Genomic DNA, 24,476 nt, shown 5'->3' on the forward strand with positions numbered 1-24,476 from the left:
AAGAACGTATTGATGAGTGTGCACCAATGAGTGTGTGACAGTGTCACTGGAGGTGCCGACATGTGGCAGTGAATGTCAGTGTGTGCCAAAACAGAGCGCCCATGGATGAGTGTGCCTGTGTGTCCACATGAGCGTGTGCCATTGTGTGTCAGCCTGCCCGCTGCGTCCCCGAGCCGGCGAGCCCAGTGCTGGGTGTCAGCGGCTGAGTGCGTGTGCGTGTGTCTCCGCGGCCAGGTCCCCGCGCCCCCAGCCCTGCCGGAGACCACACGGGAGACCTCGGGTGGAGCAGAGCCGAGAGCCGCGGAGCCGGAGGTGGCGGGGTGGCTGCGCACGCACAGCCGGGACACGGACTAGGACCCCCGCCCGCGCCCTCGCCCGGCTCGCCCCCACGCGCGCCGGACCGGCCGCCGCCCGCACTCACCGCGTCCCTTTGTCGCCCATGGTCCGAGGCGGCCGCGGGGAGGTCCGCGGCGTCAGCGCCCAGGCTGGAAAATCCCCGGCCGACAGGAGGGGCGCGGGCCAGCCGGTTCCCGGCTCCTGCTCCGCCTCCTCCGCGCTCCGGGCCGCCGCCCCCGCCCGGTCCCGCCGCGCGGCACAGCGCCTGCCGCGGCCGAGCCGGGGAGCCGGGGAGCCGGGGAGCCGGGGAGCCGGGGAGCCCAGCAGCCGAGCGGGGAGGGCCCGCGGGGCCGGTGTGCGCGTGTGTGCTCGCCGCCCAGCCAGCCGCTGGGCAGGGCCCAGGCGCGTCAGGGCCCGGAGGTCGGCATTCAAGGTCCACACGGGTGCTGCCCCGCGTGTGTGTGTGTGTGTGTGTGTACGTGAGGGCGCACGCTGGGTGGGTATACGTGCGCGTGTGTGAACGCGAGGGTGCGGGTGCGTGTGCACCGCTGTGTGCGCTGCCGAATGGGGTGCGTTTGCCTGGCTGGAGTGGGGTGCTCGTCTTTGTGCAATGTGCGTGTGTGCAGGCGCGCTCCCCTGCGCACGCCGGGGCCCGGGTGGGGGGCAGCCTTTGCGTGTGCGGGGGCGTGGACGCCGAAGGTGCGGCTGCAACCCCAGGGCGGAGCTCCAGGCGGCTCCCCGGGTAGGGTGGGGGGTCGGTAGGAAACAGGGTGCCTGCGACGGCCTTCGCCCTCCGCCCCACCCTACCCGCACCCCACCTCCCCACACCACAGGGACAGGAAGAAGGGGCGGAGGGGGCTGGAGCTGGCAGTGTCAGCGCTGGGGAACTGATGAGGGTGGGAGGGGGACTCGAGGTGAGCCGGGGTGAGCTGTGGTGACTGCCCCGGAAGAGGAAGCGTGCTGAAAAGAGGAGATAAGGAAGGGGGCCTACAGCTGGCCGGCTGTGGCCTGGGAGTCTGACCTGGCTGAGTTGCGTAAGGGAAGAGTCCCTACCTAGCTTCATGGTCTGTTGTGGGTGACCCTGGATCCCAGCCCTCTCAGAGCCAGTCTACAAACATGTGAAGTGGGATATTAACACCAGCTTACAGAATCGTTCCTAGATGTTCCCTGGCCTATCCTGAGTGCCTCACTCACAGTAGGTGGCCAGTGAATGTTAGCATGTCCTTTTGCAGGCTTCTCTGGTGTCCTACAAAATCCTGCCTCGGACCCTGCTTTGTCTGAGATCCATTCCCCCTTTGCAGGTGGTGGGAGCCTGTGAGGTCTTTCCCACCCCCTCACTGCTGGGATTTGGCTAATTGGCCTTGTTAGAGCCCTAATATTGGTATATTAATGGGAGGAAAGGAAGCTATCATTTACTCTGATGTGATTGTGGGTCTGTAAACATCTCCTGTAATTATGCTCAGAAGCAGTTACCTATGCTGCTTATACATAATTGGGAAAGGATATCCCAGTATAATCACTGTAATTGTGTTCAGATGGGCAGATGGTTGCAGAGGGGCCCTGTTGATGGGCAAACAGAGTGGTCCAGGGTCTGGGCAATGTTAGGAATGGGGAGAGTTGGATTAAGGCCCACAACCTTCCTCCTGGCCTTGGCCTCTGGGCTTTGCCCTCACTCCCACAGGGGAAGGAGAGGAAGCCACCTGCTGTTTCTGCTGAGGTTGGGGACTTGAGAGAAGCACGTCAGAGTCCAGCATGATGACAGGAGGCTTACCCAGTGAGCCAGAGAGGACTTTAACCACTTTGGAGGAGCCAGGTCTGCCCATTCTCTGCATCCATTGCCCCACCTAGAAAACATGGGTTCAGCCCTACCAAATGATTTCCAGGGCCTCTCCTCATGATGATGCCTAAGGCACCTAGATTTTAAAATTCAGCCAAATTATGCATTTGACTCAATAAGTCTTTGTGTTTAGTTAACTAAACACATATAATGTTATATGGGGCTTCTCTGGTGGTCCAATGTTTAAGAATCCACCTCGCAATGTAGGGGACACCGATTCGATGCCTGGTCTGGGATGACCTCACTTGCCACAGGGTAACTAAGCCCTTGCACCACAGCTACTGAAGGCTGTGTGCCTAGAGCCCACGCTCCACAACAAGAGAAGCCATTGCAATGGGAAGCCCGTGCACCACAAATAGAGAGCAGCCCCTACTCTCTGCAACTAGAGAAAGCCCATGCCCAGCAATAAAGACTAAGCGCAGCCAAAAATAAATAAATATATATATATATTTAAAAAGATAATGTTCTAAATTACTTCCAAGTAAAACAGTTCAGAAAGATGTATCAGATGGTTTCAGATAACTCCTGCTCCCACATAGCTCTTCCCAGCTCAGTATGGAAAACATGGCTCTAATGTTCGAGGGACTCTGAACATTGCAGGGTTTCAAGTACATCCCCCTCTCCACTAACCTATAAACATCCTGAGGGGGTGTATGGGTACCTGGCATTACCTGATGCTCACAATTCTATGAGATCGACATTCTTTTCCTTTTTTAAAACAATGATATGAGCAGACTGATACTTGGAAAAACTAAGTAGTTTGCCCAAATCCATTGCCTCCTCTGAACCTTGGCCTCTGATTCCTGCTCCCCACTGTGTGAGTGCATCTTAAGTCACTTCAGTCGTGTCCGACTCTTTGTGACCCTGTGGACTGCAGCCACCAGGCTCCTCTGTCCATGGGATTCTCCAGCAAGAATACTGGAGTGGGCTGCTGTGCCCTCCTCCAGAGGATCTTCCCAAACCAGGGATTGAACCCGTGTCTCTCACGTCTCCTGCATTGGCAGGGGAGTTCTTTACCACTAGCGCTACCTGGGAAGCCCTCCTCCTCTCCTGCTACTGCTAAGTCACTTCAGTCGTGTCTGACTCTGTGCGACCCCATCTCTGGGATTCTCCAGGCAAGAACACTGGAGTGGGTTGCCATTTCCTTCTCCATCTCCTCTCCTAGCCCTCCCTAAAGTGAAACTACTACTGGTAGAGTCAGAATCTGGCCCTTGATTCACTCTTGATTCACTAACTGTTTATTGAATGTGCCATGCATAGTTCTAGGAACCTACAAATCATGATCAAGAAGACAAATGAAGCTGTCATTTCGTGAGGGTTCCTACTGAGAGAAGAGTTTACTTGTCAGGACCTTTGGATAATATAGTTATTCCTAGTAGAATTAAAATTAATAAAAATGTAGAAGTAGTGATGTGGAGGAGACCTCCATAAATACAAAAAGTCTAATTTCAGGCAGTGATAGGTGTTCTCCTTTAGATATAAATAAATAAATAAAAGAAATAAAAGTGATAAAACAAAGAGTGATGGAGGCAACTGTCTTAAGAAAAAGATTCTTCAAGGAGAGGACCTCTGGAAGGAGACCTGTAGATGAGGACTCAGCGAAGTGTGTTGTTTGGGGAAAGCCAGGAGAAGAGCTACCCAGGCAGAGGGAGCAGCAAGTACAGAAGTTGGGCTTCCTGAAGCACAGGAGCAAGGACAGGGTACCTGGGTTTCTGTGAACAGGGAAGAGTGGCGGGGATCGTGCAGGGCTTGTCACTGGGGCTGAGGAGTTTGTGGAGCCAGTGGAGGACTAAGGAGATGAATAACTGTGCCTGATTATTTATATTCTTAAAGGTCACTGGCTGTTGGATGGAGATGTTTTGGAGCAAGACAGGAGCAGAGGCGTGGCATCCCATTATTGGAGCAGGTCAGAGAGAACTGCTGGTTGGAATAAGGTGATGCAGCAGAAATGAAGGAAGTAAAGGGGCTCATCTATATTTGGAGGTACAGTCAACAGCACCTGCTGAGGGATGGATTCTGGACAGTGAATGGTCCAGGATTGTGTTGAAATTTGAGGCAGGTCTGCTTGTTCCACCCTCCATGCAGCCCACCTCCCCACACATGTCTCCAAGGGCACTGATGCTTGAGAAGACTGGAGGCCCCCTTCCTTCCTCTTTCAGTTTATTTGTAATGTATTCTCTGCTTGAAAACCAGAGTGATTTTTCTAAAGGGTAGATAGATTCTGTAACTGAGGTGATCATCCCTAGTTATGTCCCAACTTGGGCCAGTCACATCCCTGAAATTTATTACTCACAATTTTTTATTTTTTATCAAGGAGAGAGGGAGGGAGAGATGGAAGGAGGGAGAGAAGGGAAGGGAAGAGAAGAGAGAAAAGTACTATTCCTGGTTTATAGATGAGAAAACAAATGCTCTGGGAGGGCAAGTGTCTAAGCCAAGGACATAACAAATAAAAGAGCTGCAGCTCACACCTAAAGCCTCTGCGTAGCTGGTCAGGTAGATGAAGGTCAGACTGAAGTGTGAGTGGGTGGGTGGGTGGATGAGTTTTCAGCTCACTCCCCAACAAAGGATGTGAGGCTGACTGGTACACACCTTTGAGATCTTAAAGGTGAATAAACTTTTCACCTAAGGAGCTTCCCTACCTCTGCCCTGAGCAGAAATCTGCATGTCATCTTTGACTCCTCTGTTTCCCCCACTCAATCCATGTCAAGCTAGTCTTCTACTTCTACCTCCTAAGTGTCTCCCAGTAAGCTGGAGATGTAGGCAGGAGCAAGACCATGCCGATCCTGGAGGGTTGTGTTAAGTAATTTGGTCTTTATCCAAAGATCAATAAAGAAGCTTTGAAAGATTTTAAACAGAGCAGTGACATGCTCAGGCATGTGTTTTGAGGAGATGGCTCTGGGTGCTGTATGAAATGTGGATTGGACATGGGCCAGGGGGATGTGGAGGAGGAGATCAATTAGGAGGCAGTGTCAGCCATTTAGGGAGGGATGATAACTGCATTCCAGCGAGAGGACACTCAACAGCTGCAAAGCCAGGAGGGAGGAAGGAAAGGGCATGACACTTTGGAAGGATTCAGATGGATCTGTGGCCAAAACACAGAGAAGGGAGAGGAGGAGCTGCAAAGGAGGATGGGGGCCATGTCCTGAGGAAGCAGGCTTACAGATGGGTCAGCTCCCCAGTAAAACAGCAGGGGCTGTGTTACATTTGTCTAACAAGAACTACAGATTGTCCAGCAAGATGGCTTTGTGGTGAGATTATGATGGAGGACAATTCAAAGTTCCTTTTTTTTTAAATTTAAAAATACTTTATTTTTGGCTGCTCTGGGTCTTCATTGCTGTGCTCGGGCTTTCTCTAGTTGCAGCAAGTGGGGGCTGCTCTCTAGTTGTGGTGCTAGGGCTTCTCAGTGCAGTGGCTTCTCTTGTTTCAGAGCATGGGTTGTAGGGCGCTGGCTCAGTAGTTGGGATGCACGAGCATAGTTGCCCCCTTGGCATGTGGAGTCTTCCAGAACAGAGATAGGACCTGTGTCTCCTTCACTGGCAGGCAGATTTTCAACCACTGGACCACCATGGAAATCCTCAAGGTTCTTACTTATGATCATAGAGACCAATTCTGATTGACTTACTTATACAAAGAGCTTATTGGCAAGATAGTCATGTAGCTGCTACTGCTGAACGATGGATTCCACAACTTATATCACCACTATTGCCAGGACCAAATCTAGCCCTCTTGCTGCCTTAGAAACAAGATATGGCCACTGCCACCTCTGTCACTAGAATGGACTCTTAGCTGGCTCTGCTTCTTTGAGTCAAAGTCGCCCATGCATCTGATTGGCTGAGCCTAGTCATGTGCCCCTGCCCTAAGTCATGTGATCCTACCCTTGCTATAAGGACACTGAGAAACTGTGTAGTTGGCATTTGTGATCCATGCTGCAAGGCAGGATTTCACTTACTCCAGTACCCAAAAGGGGGAGGATTCCCCAAACAGGAGTAAGGAGTTTTGAAGCTGAGTAGCAAAAAAATACAAATATATGCTTTACTGTGAAATATAGTAGAAGGAACTTCCTCAACTTAATAAAGAAAAACTTTGAAGAGCTTACAATTAGCATGACACTAAAGTTGAAATACTTACTGAATGCTTTCCCTGTAAGATCAGGAATAAGGCAAGGTTTTCAGTCCTCACTTCTATTAAATTCAATACGAGAGATCCTATCTATTGCAATAGGAATAAAAAGAAATAAAAGGCACAAAGATTGGAAAGAAATAAGTGGAGCTGTCTATATTTGCAGATGATACGATTGTTAGCATAAAAAATACTAAGGAATGTACAAACAACTACTGGAATTAGTAAATGAAGTCAATATATAAAAATCAGTTGTGTTTCCATATACTAGCAGGAAAGAACTGGAAATGAAATTAAGAATTCTGTTTACAAGAGTATCTAAGAACATAAAATCCTTATGCATAAATTTAACAAAAGATATTCTAGATCTTTACCTTTAACTGAAAAGCATAAAACATTGTCGAGAGAAATTAAGAGGGATCTAAATAAGGAAGAAACATACCAAATTCATGGCTTAGAAGACATTACTAGGCTGTTATTGTCCCCCCAAAAATCAATCTATAATTCAATATAATCCAAATCAAAATCCCAATAAGCTTTTCTTTTTTTAGTAGGCCTTTATGTGAGAAATTTATATGGAAAAAACTAAATCCATCTTGGGGGAAAAAAGAGACAAAGTTGGAGACCCACACCCATGACTTCAAAACCTAATATTAAGCTATAATCATGAAGATGTAACAGTCCTGGTACAAAGACAGACAAATAAATTAAGGGAAGGGAAATAAGACCACAAATCAATTGTCAACATCCCCCTTAGATTATAAACTTCATATTTGTATCTGAATCTGTTTGGTCCCTTGATTTGTATTCAGAGTCTAAATAGGGCAGTTAATGAGTATAATGTAACAACAGTCAGAATGTAGTACATAGTAGATGCCCAATAAATAATTATTAAATAAGTGCATTTTAGGGAATGAAGTGGGAGTAACAATCTGGTCTCCTACCAAGGTCAAACTATACTCCGTCAGACATGCAGTTTTGGAGGCAAAGAAACTACTGTACCTTAATCTACCCCACACCACTTCTCCTAGCCCCATTCCTTGGAGAATGGAATTGTCTTTCTTCACCTTAGCCATCCAGAAATCAGAATCACCAGCTCCTGGAGCTTCACCCTGCCTACCCTACTACTGCAGACCCTTTAAAGTTCAGGAAGCAGATCATGCTGTCAGCTCTAGAGGTGACACCCACAAGTCCTGGAATCCTTGGTCTCCTCCAATAGAACACAGACGCAGGAGAAGTGACAGGTGGAGCTAGAAATCACGCCCTTGGAAAGGGTGACCAAATGCTTAGGTTTGCCCAGGACAGACAGTTATCCTGAGACAAAGGACTTTCCGTTTTAAATCCAGGATGTGCCTGCGTGTACGCTGAGTTGCTTCAGTTGTGTGTGATTCTTTGCAACCGCATGGACTGTTGCCCACCAGGCTCCTCTATCCATGGGATTCTCCAGGCAAGAACCCTGGAATTGGTTGCCATGCCCTCCTTCAGGGGATCTTTCTGACCCAGGGATTGAACCCACATCTCTCATGTTTCCTGCATTGGCAGGTGGGTTCTTTACCACTATTAAAACCAGGATGTGGTGTTGTTTGGTCGCCAAGCAATGTCCAACTCGTGTGACCCCACTGACTGCAGCACACCAGGCTTCTCTGTCCTTCACCATCTCCCAGAGTTTGCCCAAGTTCATCTCCAATGAATCAGTGATGCCATCCAACCATCTCATCCTCTGTTGCCCTCTTCACCTTCTGCCTTCAATCTTTCCCAGCATCGGAGTCTTTTCTAATGAGTCAACTGTTCACATTAGGTGGCCAAAGTATGGGAGCTTTAGCTTCAGCATCAGTCCTTTCAAAGAGTATTCAGTGTTGATTTCCTTTAAGATTGATTGATTTGATCTCTTTGCTTTCCAAGGGACTCTCAAGAGTCTTCAGCACCACAGTTTGAAAGTATCACTTCTTTGGCGCTCTGCCTTCTTTATAGTCAAGGGTTTTGTTGTTGTTGTTCAATCGCTCAGTTGTGTCCAACTCTTTATGACCCCATGGACTGCAGCACACCAGGCTTCCCTGTCCTTCACCATCTCCTGGAGCTTGCTCAAACTCATGTCCATTGAGTCAGTGATGCCATCCAACCATCTCATTTTCTGTCTTCCCCTTCTCCTCCTGCCTTCGATCTTTAATCAGGGTCTTTTCTAGTGACTGGGGTCTTCATAGTCCAGGATACTGGTGGGCAAACCAGAAGAGTTGGTCACCATACCTTCCAGGATTCCTGCCTCAACCTTCCTCATCCTGAAAAGGGAAGTCAAATGGACTCTACCCTTCCTGTGGTGGGGAGTACCCCTCTAGGGTCAGCAGTCTACTATAAGGATCAATTTACATTTCAAGAACAAATATGGCTTCATGTCCCCAGCTCCAAAGCAGAGCCTGAAGCTCAGCAAGTTCTAGGTAAGCTGTTGGATGGATGGATGTGCTAGAGGAGCAGAGGAGAGGGACCCTGCCTCTGGAAACACGTGTACCCCAGCGGGGCTGTGTTCTGCAGCCATGAGCTTGCATAGGACCAGCTTCATCCAGACCCATCATTTCCCTTCCCACCCTGCACATTCCATCAGAGACCCAGCTTCTGAACCAGTGTTCAACATTTACATACATTTAAATTATGTTTATGAAGCATTGTTTTATAAAAGCAACATATATTATTAATATTTTAATACAGAATGGTACTAAGGAAAAGCTCAGTCTTACTCCACCCCGTCCCACCCAGCTGTAGGCCCCCCTCTTTAAAAGAAACCAGTGGGAATTCCCTGGCAGGTCCAGTGGTTAGGACTCTATGCTTTCATTGCCATGGCCATGTGGCCAAAAAATAAAACTAAAACTAAAAAATAAAAATAAAGGAAACCAGCAAGCTTTTTTGATTTGAGATGTGGTGGCTTTACCATCATCGAATTCATCAAATCTAATTAATATGCATATACTTCTATTTCTTGGTTTATCAGCTGGATTAATATTCATTGACCCCCTCATGAAAAGAAAATGAAGACATTTGCTCACTCACACTACCGCTCATCTTCCAATTTCTTCCATGTTGTGTTAGTTACAGTGCTAGTTTGTTCTGTTCATTACTGCTTCAAGCTCAATGAATCTTTATTCCCACTTTCATCTACTTTAGCTATATCCTATGATTTCTGCTATATAAAATGCAGAAATTAGTCCCTGTACTCTGCTCCACCCCCCAGCTTCTGATTCTGACTATAGCTATACTATTACATTCCCAAGAGTTAAAACAACCATAATTAACCATAATTAACTCTTTTGTGCTTTACCTAGAGAGTAATTCTGATCATTTAAATCCAATAAACAGCATTTACAACCTTATGATTAGAAATAAATTCTAGGGAATTCTCTGGTGGTCCAGTGGTTAAGATTCAGCACTTTAACTGTCAAGGGCCTGGGTTCAGTCTGGTCAGGGAACTAAGATCCCACAAGCTCTGTGTCATGGCCAAAAGAAAGAAGGAAAGAAACTCTAATTTGACATTATATTGGATCCATTAAACAAGGAAAGGCTGTTAGTAAAAAGAATCAGAAAACAGGAAAGAGTTCTGGGAAATGAAATATATGATTGCCAAGATAAAAAATATGATTTAGAAATCTAGAAACTAGTGCTGGAAAGTGAGGAAGTGCTTAAATAAATAGGATGGGGTGTGTCAAAGGGACATAAGAACCAGCCTGAAAGAGCTCTCAAAAGCCAGAGCTGGGACAATTTGAGCAACAAAATAGTGGAGTACTAGAGTGTAACCCAAAGTATAACATAAATACACAGAGCCCATGCTGATCTAAATAAGTGATTGAATAAATAAATACGTGGGAGAAGGAACAAATCTTCCTTATGGAAGAATTCCAAATAATTTATGTGGACCCTCCCCTCCAGACAGAGCTTAACTGGCTCTCTGCCTGTGAATGTGTGCTGGACGTAGTGACTCGCTGCCAAAAAAGAAAGCGAGGAAAAGGAAAAAACAGTAAGTTCACACTGGACAAATCTGACAAACTAATCAAGTGATCAAGGGTAGCATCACCAGCCTGTTACATGTGGTGAGAGGGGCAACTCATCCCAGTCTAATCATGAGAAGAAAAATCCAAATTGAGGGACATTCTACAAAATATCTGACAAATACTCTTTAATACTTTCAAAGTAACATAACAACAAAACAAACGAACAGAGACGAAAAGCAAGGAAAGACTGAGAAAGTGTCCCAGAGGAGACTCAGGAGACAGGATAACTAAATACAGTGTGGTATGCTGGATTGAGTCCTAGAACAGAAAAAGGATAGTGGAAAAGCTGTTGAAATTCTAATAAGATCTAACAAAGATTTGGAGAAACAAGAACAAAAATAAATAAATGGAACTACAGGAACTAAAAGGCTTTTGAACAGCAAAAGCAACTATCAACAAAACAAAAGAACAGACTGCCAGATGGGAGAATACATTTGCAAATGGTATCTTCGATAAGTTGTAAATATCCAAAATACACAAATGCCTAGAATTCAACATCAAAAAAACAAGCAACCCAATTGAAAATGAGCAGAGGATCTGAACAGATGTTTTTCCAAAGAAGACATACAGATGGCCAACAGATTCATGAAAAGATGATCATCACTAATCATGGAAATGCAAATCAAAACTGCAATGAAATATCATCTCACACCTATCAGAATGGCAATTATCAGAAAGACAACAAATAACAAATTTTTCGAGGATGTGGAGAAAAGGGACTCCTCTGTACACTGTTGGTGGGAATGTAAATTGGTGCAGCTACTATGCAAAACAGTATGGCCATTCCCCCCAAAATTAAAAATTGAATTACCATTTGATCCAGCAATTCCACTCCTGGGTGTTTATCCAAATGAAATGGAAACACAAATTTGAAAAAATATACACACCCTTGTGTTCATTGCCTCTTTATTTATAATAACCAAGATATGGATGCAAACCAAGTGTCCATCGATAGATGAATGGATAAAGAAGATGTCACATACATAGAAAGGAAACTCAGCCGTAAAAATGAATGAAATCTTGCCATCGGGGATGACATGAATGGACCTAGAGGGTGTTATGCTAAATGAAATAAGTCAGACAGACAAAGACAAATACTCTATGATTTCACTTATATGTGGACTCTAAAAAGCAAAGCAAATGAGCAAACATAACTAAACAGAAACAGAGTTGCAGATACAGAGAACAAAGGAATTGTTGCCTGAAGGGAGGGGAGTGGTAGAAGAAGAGGAACAGGTGAGGGAGATTAAGGGCCACAGACTTCTAGTTGCAAAATAAATAAATCAAGAATTATGTAGTATCTTTGCATGACGACAGACAGTAACCAGACTTATTGTGTTGAACATTTCAAAACGTACAGAAATACTGAATCACTATGTTGCATAACAAGAACTAATATAGTGTTGTAGGTCAGTTATACTTCAAAAACAAACATATAAAAGGAGACCAGGACTTCCCTCGTGGTACAGCGGTTAAGAATCCAGCTGCCAATTCGAGGACACAGGTGTGATCCCTGGTCTGGTCTGGGCAATTAAGCCCGTGCACAACTGCTGAGCCCCAGGCAGCAACTGCTGAAGCCTGTGCGCCCTAGAGCCCGCGCTCTACAACATGTGAAGCCGCATGATGACGTCTGTGTACCGCAACTGGAGAGCAGCCCCTGCTCTCTGCGACTAGAGAAAGCCCGCATGTAGCAAAGACACAGCACAGCCATAAACAAATTATTAAATAAATTAAAGAGATCAGAGTTGTGGTTACCAGAGGTGGAGGCTTAGAGGAGGGAGAATTAGATGAAGGTAATCAAAAGGTCCAAACTTCCAGTTATAAATAATTACTAGGGATATAATGTAAAACATAATATATATAGTTAACACTGCTGTATGTTTCCTAGGAAAGTTAAGAGAGCAAATCCTAAGAGTTTTCATCACAAGGAAAAAATTATTTTCTACTTCTTTAATTTTGCCTCTGTATGAGATGATAGAACTTACTGTGGCAATCATTTCATGATGTACGTAAGTTAAATCATTATGCTGAGCATCTTAAACTTATGCAATGCTGCGTGTCAATTATCTTTCAGTAAAACAGAAGAAAAAATTTTAAAAGCAGAGGATAATATAATGGCCATAGATTTTATATTTCTATTTGCTTTTACTAAGGATTATTTTATCTTTTTTTCAAGTTTTTTCCAACTGTTAAGCCCACGGTATCTTAGACTATCAAAGGTATCAAAGGCAAAAGATGCTGCTTTCCCACCACCTGGAAATCTTGGAATGTTCTTGTTTTTAATCATCATTTGAGAGTTTTCTTTCTATATAAATTAATCAAATGACATATTTATGGTGTCAGAAACTTGATTTGCAATTGGAATTGCATTTTATTTCAGTTAATGAAAATAATCTTGATATATTCTTTAAAAAACCCTGAAGTTTAGGTAATAGTAATGGATGAATGTTAATATGTTTATTTTGATGTACTATGGTAATGTAAGATGCTAATTTTATTTTTTTAATATTTATTTACTTGACTGTACTGTGTCTTAGTTGCTGCAAGATGCTAATTTTAGAGGAAGCTGGGTGAAGGGTAATGGGAACTCTCTGTAGTATCTTTGCAACTTCTATATGAATCTAAAATTACTCCAAAGTAAAAAGTTTATTTTAAAAATGCCTAGAAGCAAAAGCCATGGAATTCTCTAAGAATATAAACACAAAAAAGAATTTTTTTTTAAATAAGGGGGGGAAATCAAATCATAGATCATTTCAAGAGGCCTGATATTTTTCTAATGAGAAAAACAGAGAAAAGAGAAGACAGAAGCAAGAAAACAATCAGAAAAATAATAGACGGGAAATTCTCAGAGCGACAAAAACAAAAAATCCCAAGCGCACTTTAGGGTAAAAGTGCCTCTTGATGGGAATTCCCTGGTAGTCCAGTGGTTCAGACTCTGGTTAGGTGCTTTCACTGACAGGGCCTGGGTTCAATCCCTGATTCAGGGAACTAAGATCCTATAAGTCAAAGCTGTGCAGCCAAAAAAAGAAAAAAATTCGAATGCTGAGCAGAATCAAAGGGAAAACACACACACACACACACAGCTATGGGCTCATACGTTTTCAGAAAGCCTAATACCTCCTGAAACATAAAAGCAAAACAATCAGGTTTTATGTAAGGATATAGAGATCAAGCTGGCATTGGGCTTCTCTGAAGCTAGAAACTCTGAACTGACCTGTAAATTTCTGAGGGAAATGTGTTTGAACTAGCTTAATTAAAAGACAGTCGGTGCTCGCTTTGGCAGCACATATACTAAAATTGGAACGATACAGAGAAGATTAGCATGGCCCCTGCACAAGGATGACATGCAAATTCGTGACGTGTTCCATATTTTTAAATATCCAGGACATGGAAGCAACCTAGATGCCCATCAGCAGATGAATGGATAAGGAAGCTGTGGTACATATACACCATGGAATATTACTCAGCCATTAAAAAGAATTCATTTGAATCAGTTCTAATGAGATGGATGAAACTGGAGCCCATTATACAGAGTGAAGTAAGCCAGAAAGATAAAGACCAATACAGCATACTAACACATATATATGGAATTTAGAAAGATGGTAATGATAACCCTATATACAAAACAGAAAAAGAGACACAGATGTACAGAACAGACTTTTGGACTCTGTGGGAGAAGGCGAGGGTGGGATGTTTAGAGAGAACAGCATTGAAACATGTATATTATCTAGGGTGAAACAGATCACCAGCCCAGGCTGGATGCATGAGACAAGTGCTCGGGCCTGGTGCACTGGGAAGACCCAGAGGAATCGGGTAGAGAGGGAGGTAGGAGGGGGGATCGGGATGGGGAATACATGTAAATCCATGGCTGATTCATGTCGATGTATGACAAAACCCACTACAATATTGTAATTAGCCTCCAACTAATAAAAATAAATGAAAAAAAAAAAAAAGACAGTCGGAGAGGGCTTCCTTGGTGGCTCAGTGGTAAAGAATCCACCTGCCAAAGCAGGAGACACAAGTCTGATCCCTGCTCCAGGAAGATCCCATATGCTGAGGAGAAACTACGCCTATGCTCCAGAGCCCAGGAACCGCAACTACTGAAGCCCATGTGTCCTAGAGTGTGTGCTCCGCAACAAGAGAAGCCACTGCAACGAGAAGCCTGAGCACCGCCAACTAGAGAGTAGCCCCTGCTCCCTACAACTAGAGAAAAGCCCGTACAGCAATGAAGACGCAGTGCAACCAAGTTAAGTAAAAAAAAATTTTTAATCAACCATAGTGGCAAAATAGACTTGCATGTCCCATGCATTCATGCTGAAAAAAGTTACTTGAGTTTGTAGTTCAGAAAAACGAAAAAAGAAGATATAATTTACTGCTTGGATTCTCAAAGTATAGTTCCAGAAGCTGCTTCTGGCAATATGCCAGATATGCAAAGTCTCAAGACCCACCCCTGACCTATTGAGTCAGAAATTCTGGGGGTGGGTCCCAGTGATCTGTGTTTAACAAGTCCTTCTGGGGGATTCTGGCCCATTCTCAAGATTGAGAACCACTGGAGTGGTGGATGGTCCTCTCAAATCCCCTCCACTGGGCTGGTACACCCATTGCCTCTGCTGTGTGTTGCTACACAAAGGCCTCCTTGTGTCAAGGGAGAATGAACTCCAGCATCTCCAGCCAAGAATACTTCCTTGCTTAGCTCTCTTCCCCTCCTCTATGCTGGAGATGGTGGTTAACTGAGAGAATGGTCTCAATTTCACCAGAATTTTTGTCTCAGGCTCTGCTTTTGGGGAGCCTGACCTAACACACTGAGTATCCAAGAGATAACAGAACTAATCCAGACACACATTGAAAAGAAATCCCAGAATAATAACTGTTTGCCTAGAAGTACTTGCTTAAAATTAGAATAGGAAAACAGAAGGTTCGGATAATGTCTTCAAAAGGTCTTCAAGAATGAAGTGAATTCCTGTCAATAGATAGTACTATTAAGAAGTTACAAGCTCTGAGTCAATGATAAAGAAGGCACATGTCTCTTCTCTCCTAAAGGAACAGGAAAGGTGCCAAGAAACTCCAGGAAAAACATAAAACTGTACCAGAAAATTGTGATTCAAATGTGAAGGGAACAAAAATGTAGCATGATTTTAAGCAATTGATGATGTATAAGGAAAGGGAAGTATTTGAACTTAAGATATGAAATAGTCTACTTGGAGGCCTTATTTTACCTTTATTATGGAATAATTCTAATATATGCAAAAGCAAGGAAAAAATAGCAAAAAGGAACATGTACCAATCACTCAATGTCAACAGTGATCAAGATCTGCTTCATCTCAAATATCCAGTCAGTTTTCAAATTTCCCTAAATGCCTCATGCTAAATGCATGCTAAGTCAATTGAGTCGTGTCTGACTCTTTGGGACCCTGAGGCCCACCAGGCTCCTCTGTCCATGGGATTCTCCAGAAAAGAATACTGGAGTGGGTTGCCATGTCCTCCTCCAGGGGATCTTCCCAACCCAGGGATCGAACCTGTGTTTCCTGCAGCTCCTGCATTGAGCTGGCGAGTTCTTTACCACTAGCACCACCCGGGAAGCCCTAATGTCTCATAACTTTTCTTTTTTACAGTTGTCTTGTTTGAATCAGCATCCAGACTACTTGTTGCATTTAGTTTCTGTGTCTCCTGAATCTCTCCCAGGCTCCAGGGGACCCTCCACTTAGGACAGCAACAATTCAGGGACTTGAAGTGACACTTGGTTCTCTAGTGATCCAGTCACCATCTCAAATGTGCAGGGATTGTTTTATTCCCGCTTTAAGGCCAAATTTCTTGTTTTAATCACTATTATCTCATGAAATAGTCACTGGCAGTCTTCAAGTTCAGGCTACTTCAAGCTCTCTCAAATCATGAGTTTCTTTAGAGTCAAAAGAATCTCACATTTCTTTCAACCATTAAGGACCTTTGCTCGGTGGTCCCATCCATATAGAAATCTGAGCTCCCCCATTCCAGCATAAACACTGAGGCAGGTGTCTAGCCTAGAAATCTTCTGGACTTTTCTATTTACCAAAATTTATTAGGAATGCCCCTGGTTACACATACTGTGAATACTCAAGTGCCAGATGTGATTAAAGATATCCAAACAATGCTCTAATTTATAAGTGAACTCCTCAGAAAATCCGGAAAGTTCAGGTTCAAAGACAAAAGGTATTTGGAGCTGCTGTCTTGGATCCCAGATTTTGTTACAAACAGCCCACTTGACCATGAAGATGAAGGTGGGGCCTGTCCTGGGGCACACAGATTGCCATTATGGAATCTTCTGTCTCTGGCCCAACCCTGGGTCATGGGTTCTGGAGTTTACCCCTTCCCTCCTCTTTATTGGGGTGGTTGGGCATAGGAGGAACTGGAAGAACAGGCGGGGCTGGTACATGAGATGTAGGCGCTTTGGACTTAGTTGCCCAAGACCTCACGGCTACTAAGTTGTCAGGCCAGAGTGTGAACCCAGGTCAGTCTGGCTTCATATTTTAACCCCTTCTTCCTTCCCACTCCCATGGAAACTGGAAGCCAATAGGAGAAGTCCTCGTGGGACCTGGGGCTTTCCCAAGAGGCCCAAAGGGAATCAGAATGGCCAAGTTTCCTGCAGTTAAACAGTTAGCTTAGACTAATATCAACAGACACACCTAGAAATGTGAAACCAACTAACAAAAGCGGTCCTTTTAACAGATGAGGGAAATCAGGGAATTTTTCAAGTCAACCTCTTCACCATTGCCGTAGAGGCCTGGGGGATCAAATATGAACCTGCTAATTGGGAAAGGGGGGCAGCAGTAGTGGCTACCTTGAACATGCCAGAAGCTGAGTCCCTGCCTGCAAGGAGACTTGCTGAGTGCTCTCTCCCTAGTAATGATGAGACCTGCCAGCAGCCACAATTTTCACCATGTTCTCATCATCTACTCTCATGGCCAGCACAGAGCCAGGCACAAAAGACATACTCACGGATTTCCATGGTGGTCCCGTGAATTGGAATCTGCCTGCCAATGTAGGGGGACTTCCCTGGTGGCTCAGATGGTAAAATGTCTGTCTACAATGCAGGAGACCCGGATTCGATACCTGGGTTGGGAAGATCCCCTGGAGAAGGAAATGGCAACCCACTCCAGTACTCTTGCCTGGAAAATCCCATGGATGGAGGAGCCCGGTAGGCTACAGTCCATGGGGACACAAAGAGTCGGACACGACTGAGCGACTTCCCTTTGCCGATGTAGGGTACAGGGGTTTGATCCCTGGTCCAGGAAGATTCCAAGTGCCTGGGAGCAATTAACCCTGGGTGCCGCAGCTACTGAAACCCGTGTACCTGGGGTCCATGCTCCACAACAAGAGAAGTCGCCTCAGTGAGAAGCCTGTGCACCACAACTAGAGGAAGCCCGAGTGCAGAAACAAAGACCCAGTGCAACCACAAATAGATAATTTTTTAAAATACATACTCACTCCATGAATGAATTTCACTTCTGAAAATTAGCCAACTCTGTCTGCCACTTGATAACTCCTTAAGTAGTTGTGTATGTTATTGAAACTAATTGTGTATATTATTAGAAAAGAAAACTGGAAATTCCCTGGAGGTCCAGTGGTTAGGATGCCATGTTTCCACTGCCAGGTTCGATCCCTGGTCAGAGAACTAAGATCACACAAGCCATGCAGTGCCAAAAAAAAAGAAAACTGTAGTCAGGAAAGGGAATTTAGAGGTAAAATGATGCATGCTGCTTAGCAGATATACTTTTAAAAGCTTTCCTGGGTAAAACAGAGGAAGCAGAGGAGAGAACAACCAACCTTAGTACAGCATCTCTCTGTATTTGCTAAGGTAAATTCTTTCACTTTCTGGAGGGGGTGCGGGACCGGCAAGGACAATGTGCTGTGTCCAAGGGTCTCCAAGAATCTCCAACCCTGAGTTCAGGGAAGAGGCCTACTCTAGAATGGCCGTCAGGAGTGGATCTTCAGGCTTCCAGAAATGCATTCATTCATTTGCTCAAAATGCATTTATTGGGTACCTACTAGGTGTTAAGCTTTGTTTCAAGCACTGAGGATATAACAGTGAACAAAAGTTTAAAAATATCTGCGCTGTCATGGAGCTTATTCTAGACATGAGAGCAATAAAAAAAAAAAAAAAAAGTGAGATATAAATGCATTTACCCCTTGATCCAGCAATCCCACTTTTGAGACTTTAGCCTAGAGTTTCATCTATACAATGAAATGAGGCAGGCACAAGTTTATTCATCACACGGATATTTTGTAATAGCAAAAGACTGGACACAACTCTGAATCTTGAACCATGTGAACATATTATCCATTCAAACCAAAATATTTTAGAAATTCAATATAGGTTTTATGAGATGATGACAGATGTGTTATGGAGAAAAATTAGGTAGGGAAAGGACTAGATAATGCTGGAAGGGCTGTGGCTATTTTAATTGATTGTCAGGGAAGGCTTAACAGAGAAGATAACATTAGAGTAACAACTTAAAGGAGATGAGGATGTATTGAGAAAGTGTTCCAGGAAGAGGCAACAGCAGGTGCAAAGGCCCTGAGGTTGAACCTGTCTGGCATTCAAGGAGCAGCAAGGAGCCCAGCTGGGTTGGAGCAGAGTGATCCAAGGGCGGAGGGTGAACCAGCACTGCCACCCCACATGCTCTGAGTCTGAGGGACTGTGCTGTGGGGGACTCTCGAGCTGGAAGACTCCTTCCTCATGCTGACTCCGTGGATCTTGTCTGCTGGTGAATGTTTGTCGTAAACTATGATGCCCCTAACTGTGCTGGCAAGTGTCCTCAATGCCCCCCATCTTTGTCTCCAGCTCACCAGCCCCCTCGGCTGTGTTGCTTGGTACTGACCACTCCTTCTTGGGAACACTCTTCTCCCCTGGCCCTCCAGATGATGTCGACTCCTGCCTACCTCTCTGACCATTTCTTCTAAGCCTCCCTCGCTGCCCCTAAACACGGAGGCTCCCAGGCTCTGTTCTCACCCTACTCTCTCTCTTATGACTCCAAACCCATGAATCTTCCGCTTCTTGAACTTCTACCTCAATGTCTCCAGCATCTTGGACATCTATGTCCAGACCTGGATTCACCACCCGCTGATCACCCCACACCCTCCCAGACCAGTTAGGCTGGTCCTCTGGGTGCTCTCTCCTGACAGCACTGACTACACCCCCTGCCTGCACCATTCATATCTGCACCTGGTCCCACCTGGGCCTGATGGCTGACACTTAGCCAGCACCTAGTGTGGCTCCTGCCACAAGTGAACGCTCAATAAATGAACTTTATCAAATAACAGGACAGTCTTACCCACTGCTTCCAGGTTCTGATCTGCTCCCTCCCTCAGTGACCCCTGCCAGGCCCAGTGGGCCCACCCCCAGGGTCTCCAAACCCAGAGTGGAGGAGGCCCTGTGACCCTGCCCTCAAAGTGACCCCAGACCCCAGGTGTGCCTCCTCAGCAGTTTCCAACCCCAAGAGGCCCTTGACACCTGCCCACTGGAGGTTCAATGTTGTTCTCTGGGTCTCAGTAACTTCTGCTTTTTGGGGGACAGAATAGGCTGTGCTGACCCTTGGGGGGGTGGTTTGAGTCAGAGGAGGGAGAAGCAGAATCAGGAGCTGAAGGGCCCAGCTAGCACCTGAGGAGCCTTAGTGGTACCTATGAGCACTACATCCAGCTGTGAGATCTGAGATGAGATTTTAAGCCCCATGGAGCAAGGACATCCTCTGCCTGCTCCTTTATGCTGACACCCTATGGCAGGGGCTCAACAGAGAACCATCCCTTCACCCGACACCTAGGTTGCCAGATAAAACACATGCTGCCCAGGTAAATCTTGGTTCGGTTAGATAGTAATTTTTCAGTATAAGTGTGTCCCCATTCATTATGTCCTCTAGGACACACTTATACTAAAAAAAATATTTGTTGTTTATCTGAAATGCAAATTCAAACTTAACTGGCGGTCCTCTATTTTTATTAGCTAAATCTAACAACCCTATCCTCAGGTGACATTTGGCCATGTCAGGAGACATTGTGGGTTGTCATAACTGCAGAGGGGTGGGGGTGTTGTGGGGTGCTGCTCAATATTCCATAGTGCACAGGACAGCTCCCCACAACCAAAAATTATCCAGACCAAAATGTCAATAGTGTTGAGGCTGAGAAAGTGGCCTCTGGGTCCCAGAGCATGCAGAACTGCCCACCCCACCCCCACCCATAGTCCTTGCCCACCTGCCTTCCTTCTCTTAGGCCATTAAGTGATGTGGAGGGGGACTCAGGGTCCTGCTACAGATATTAACCAATGCCAAGTTACAAAGTTATGGGAAAAATTGAATATAAAATTGCGTAACTTCTCAACATAGGTCAGGGGTGAACTATGGAGAAAAAAACACACAATTGAGGGAAAATGTCTAACGTGTTCAGGTGGTTTACCTTAGGCAACAAAGATGTTTCTTCCCCTCTGTTTCTTTTCTCTTTTCCCCCTCATTTCCTGAGAACCATGTTTGTAAAATATTTTTAACTTTCTTTTTTGGTCTGTGCCACGCAGCTTGCAGAGTCTTAATTCCCCAACCAGAGACTGAATCCGTGTCCTCAGCAGTAAAAGCACGGAGTCCTAACCACTGGACCACAAAGGAATTCCCAAAACATTTTTAGCTTTTAAACCTTTTATGTAATTATACAAGTAAGGCATGAATACATCCTCTTTGGATTGAAAAGAATTTGGAGATTGTACAGTGAGGCCAGTCTCCTCTGACCAGCAGTCTGGCCCCAGCACCCTGCAGAGGTAACTGCTGCCCGGGGCTGATGTTGAGCTCGGGTAGAGACACAGCTCCACCTTTGGCTTTGAGCTGACCCTGGAAAATAGGATGGTGCCCTCATAGGGCAACTAATAGATATAGCCAAGTTGTTTTAAAGTTGGCTGTTTCATTTACTCTACCACCAACAAGGTGTGACAGGACTGGCATGAGCCAGCACTTGAGACCAGACTTGAAAATGCTTGCCAGTAAGATGGGTGAAAAGTATCATTGCCTTGTTTTAATTTGCATTTCCCTTTTTTATGGGTTTTTTCCAGTTTTACTGAGATATAGCTGAAATATGACACTGTGTAAGGTATTTAATGTGATGATGTAGCAACTGTATATATTGCAAAATGATTACCATAGTAAGATCAGTCACATAGTTACCTTGTGTGTGTGTGTGTGTGTGAACTTCTAGGACTTACTCTCTTAGCAACTTTCAAGTATGTGATACAGAATTGTTAACTATAGTTATCACGCTGTACATTACATCCCCAGCTCTTCTTTATCTTCTGACCAGAAGTTTGTACCCTCTGACCAACCTCTCCTCGATTCCCCTCCCCCTAGCTTCTGGCAACCACCTTTCTGTGAGTTTGGACTTTTGTTTTTGTTTTTTAGATTTCACATATAAGTAAGATCCCCCTGAGGAAGGGCATGGCAACTCACTCCAGTATTCTTGCCTGGAGAATCCCCTTGGACAGAGGAGCCTGGTGGGCTACAGTCCATGGGGTTGCAAAGAGTCCGACACGACTGAGTGACTAAACACACATACACATAAGTAAGATCACACAGTATTGGTCTTTCTCTGTTTGGCTTATTTCACTTAGCATAATGCACACAAATTTCATTTATTTTGTCACAAATGGCAGAATTTCCTTCTTTTTATGATGAAATATATGTATACATATAACAGGCAAATTTGGCCTTAGAGTACAGAATGAAGCAGGGCAAAGGCTAATAGAGTTTTGCCAAGAGAACACACTGGTCATAGCAAACACCCTCTTCCAATAACACAAGAGAAGACTCTACACATGGACATCACCAGATGGTCAACACTGAAATCAGATTGATTATATTCTTTGCAGCCAAAGATGGAGAAGCTCTATACAATCAGCAAAAACAAGACTGGGAGCTGACTGTGGCTCAGATCATGAACTCCTTATTGCCAAATTCAGACTTAAATTGAAGAAAGTAGGCAAAACCACTAGACCATTCAGGTATGACCTAAATCAAATCCCTTATCACTATACAGTGGAAATGAGAAATAGATTTAAAGGACTAGATCTGATAGAGTGCCTGATGAACTATGGATGGAGTTTCATGACATTGTATAGGAGACAGGGATCAAGACCATCCCCATGGAAAAGAAATGCAAAAAGGCAAAATGGTTGTCTGAGGAGGCCTTACAAATAGCTGTGAAAAGAAGAGAAGCGAAAAGCAAAGGAGAAAGGGAAAGATATTCCCATTTGAATGCAGAGTTCCAAAGAATAGCCAGGAGAGATAGGAAAGCCTTCCTCAGCGATCAATGCAAAGAAATAGAGGAAAACAATGAATGGGAAAGACTAGAGATCTCTTCAAGAATTAGAGATACCCAGGGAACATTTCGTGCAAAGATGGGTTTGATAAAAGACAGAAATGGTATGGACCTAACAGAAGCAGAAGATATTAAGAAGAGGTGGCAAAAATACACAGAAGAACTGTACAAAAGAGATCTTCATGCCCCAGTTAATCACGATGGTGTGATCACTCACCTAGAGCCAGACATCCTGGAATGTGAAGTCAAGTGGGCCTTAGAAAGCATCACTACGAACAAAGCTAGTGGAGGTGATGGAATTCCAGTTGAGCTATTTCAAATCCTGAAAGATGACGCTGTGAAAGTGCTGCACTCAATATGCCAGCAAATTTGGAAAACATAGCAGTGACCACATGACTGGAAAAGGTCAGTTTTCATTCCAGTCCCAAAGAAAGGCAATCCCAAAGAATGCTCAAACTACCGCACAATTGCACTCATCTCACACGCTAGTAAAGTAATGCTCAAAATTCTTCAAGCCAGGCTTCAGCAATACGTGAACCGGGAACTTCCAGATGTTCAAGTTGGTTTTAGAAAAGGCAGAGGAACCAGAGATCAAATTGCCAACATCCGCTGGATCATCAGAAAAGCAAGAGAGTTCCAGAAAAACATCTATTTTGGCTTTATTGACTATGCTAAAACCTTTGACTGTGTGGATCACAATAAACTGTGGAAAATTCTGAAAGAGATGGGAATAGCAGACCACCTGACCTTCCTCTTGAGAAACCTATATGCAGGTCAGGAAGCAACAGTTAGGACTGGACATGGAACAACAGACTGGTTCCAAATAGGAACAGGTGAACGTCAAGGCTGTATATTGTCACCCTGCTTATTTAACTTATATGCAGAGTACATCATGAGAAACGCTAGGCTGGAAGAAGCACAAGCTGGAATCAAGATTGCCGGGAGAGATATCAATAACATCAGATATGCAGATGACACCACCCTTATGGAAGAAAGTGAAGAGGAACTAAAAAGCCACTTGATGAAAGTGAAAGAGGAGAGTGAAAAAGTTGGCTTAAAGCTCAACATTCAGAAAACTAAGATCATGGCATCTGGTCCCATCACTTCATGGCAAATAGATGGGGAAACAGTGAAAGCAGTGTCAGACTTTATTTTTTGAGGCTCCAAAATCACTGCAGATGGTGATTGCAGCCATGGAATTAAAAGACGCTTACTCCTTGGAAGGAAAGTTATGACCAACCTAGATAGCATATTAAAAAGCAGAGACATTACTTTACCAACAAAGGTCCATCTCGCCAAGGCTATGGTTTTTCCAGTGGTCATGTATGGATGTGAGAGTTGGACTGTGAAGAAAGATGAGCACCGAAAAATTGATGCTTTTGAACTATGGTATTGGAGAAGACTCTTGAGAGTCCCTTGGACTGCGGAGAGATCCAACCAGTCCATCCTAAAGGAGATCAGTCCTGGATGTTCATTGGAAGGACTGATGCTGAAGCTGAAACTCCAATACTTTGGCCACCTCATGCGAAGAGTTGACTCATTGGAAAAGACCCTGATGCTGAGAGGGATTGGGGGCAGGAGGAGAAGGGGATGACAGAGGATGAGATGGCTGGATGGCATCACAGACTTGATGGACATGAGTTTGAGTAAACTCCGGGAGTTGGTGATGGACAGGGAGGCCTGGCGTGCTGCGATTCATGGGGTTGCAAAGAGTCGGACATGACTGAGCAGCTGAACTGAACTGAACTGAACTGAATGCATATCTTCTTTATCTATTCATCCATCGATAGACATTTAGGTTATTTCCTTGTCTTAGCTGTTGTTAATAA

General features: G+C 44.7%; 1 protein-coding gene, 1 long non-coding RNA gene and 1 other non-coding gene across 6 annotated transcripts in view; 2 read left to right on the forward strand and 1 right to left on the reverse strand.

Moving 5' to 3' along the window:
• The window catches only part of ARRB1 (arrestin beta 1), a 79,232-nt gene extending 78,084 nt beyond the window's left edge, over positions 1–1,148 (reverse strand). For all 3 annotated transcript variants that reach the window (XR_009694091.1, XM_061150523.1, XM_061150514.1), the window contains exon 1: positions 422–1,148. Coding sequence is in view for 2 of the 3 variants with exons in the window: in XM_061150523.1 (XP_061006506.1) it covers positions 422–441 (20 nt within the window). In the remaining variant the exon portion in view is untranslated. The remainder of the gene's footprint in view (positions 1–421) is intronic.
• The window catches only part of LOC133062034 (uncharacterized), a 34,329-nt gene continuing 10,524 nt past the window's right edge, over positions 672–24,476 (forward strand). Inside the window, exons 1-2 of one of the 2 annotated variants that reach the window (XR_009694093.1) lie at positions 672–769; positions 4,007–4,156. This is a non-coding gene — a long non-coding RNA (uncharacterized LOC133062034). The remainder of the gene's footprint in view (positions 770–4,006; positions 4,157–24,476) is intronic. The other variant, XR_009694092.1, reaches the window with a different exon arrangement.
• LOC133065076 (U6 spliceosomal RNA) lies at positions 13,594–13,700 on the forward strand. The gene has a single exon (XR_009694829.1). It is a non-coding gene; the product is annotated as a U6 spliceosomal RNA (small nuclear RNA).

The sequence above is a fragment of the Dama dama genome, chromosome 1 (assembly GCF_033118175.1).
Source record: "Dama dama isolate Ldn47 chromosome 1, ASM3311817v1, whole genome shotgun sequence".
Lineage (NCBI taxonomy): Eukaryota > Metazoa > Chordata > Mammalia > Artiodactyla > Cervidae > Dama > Dama dama.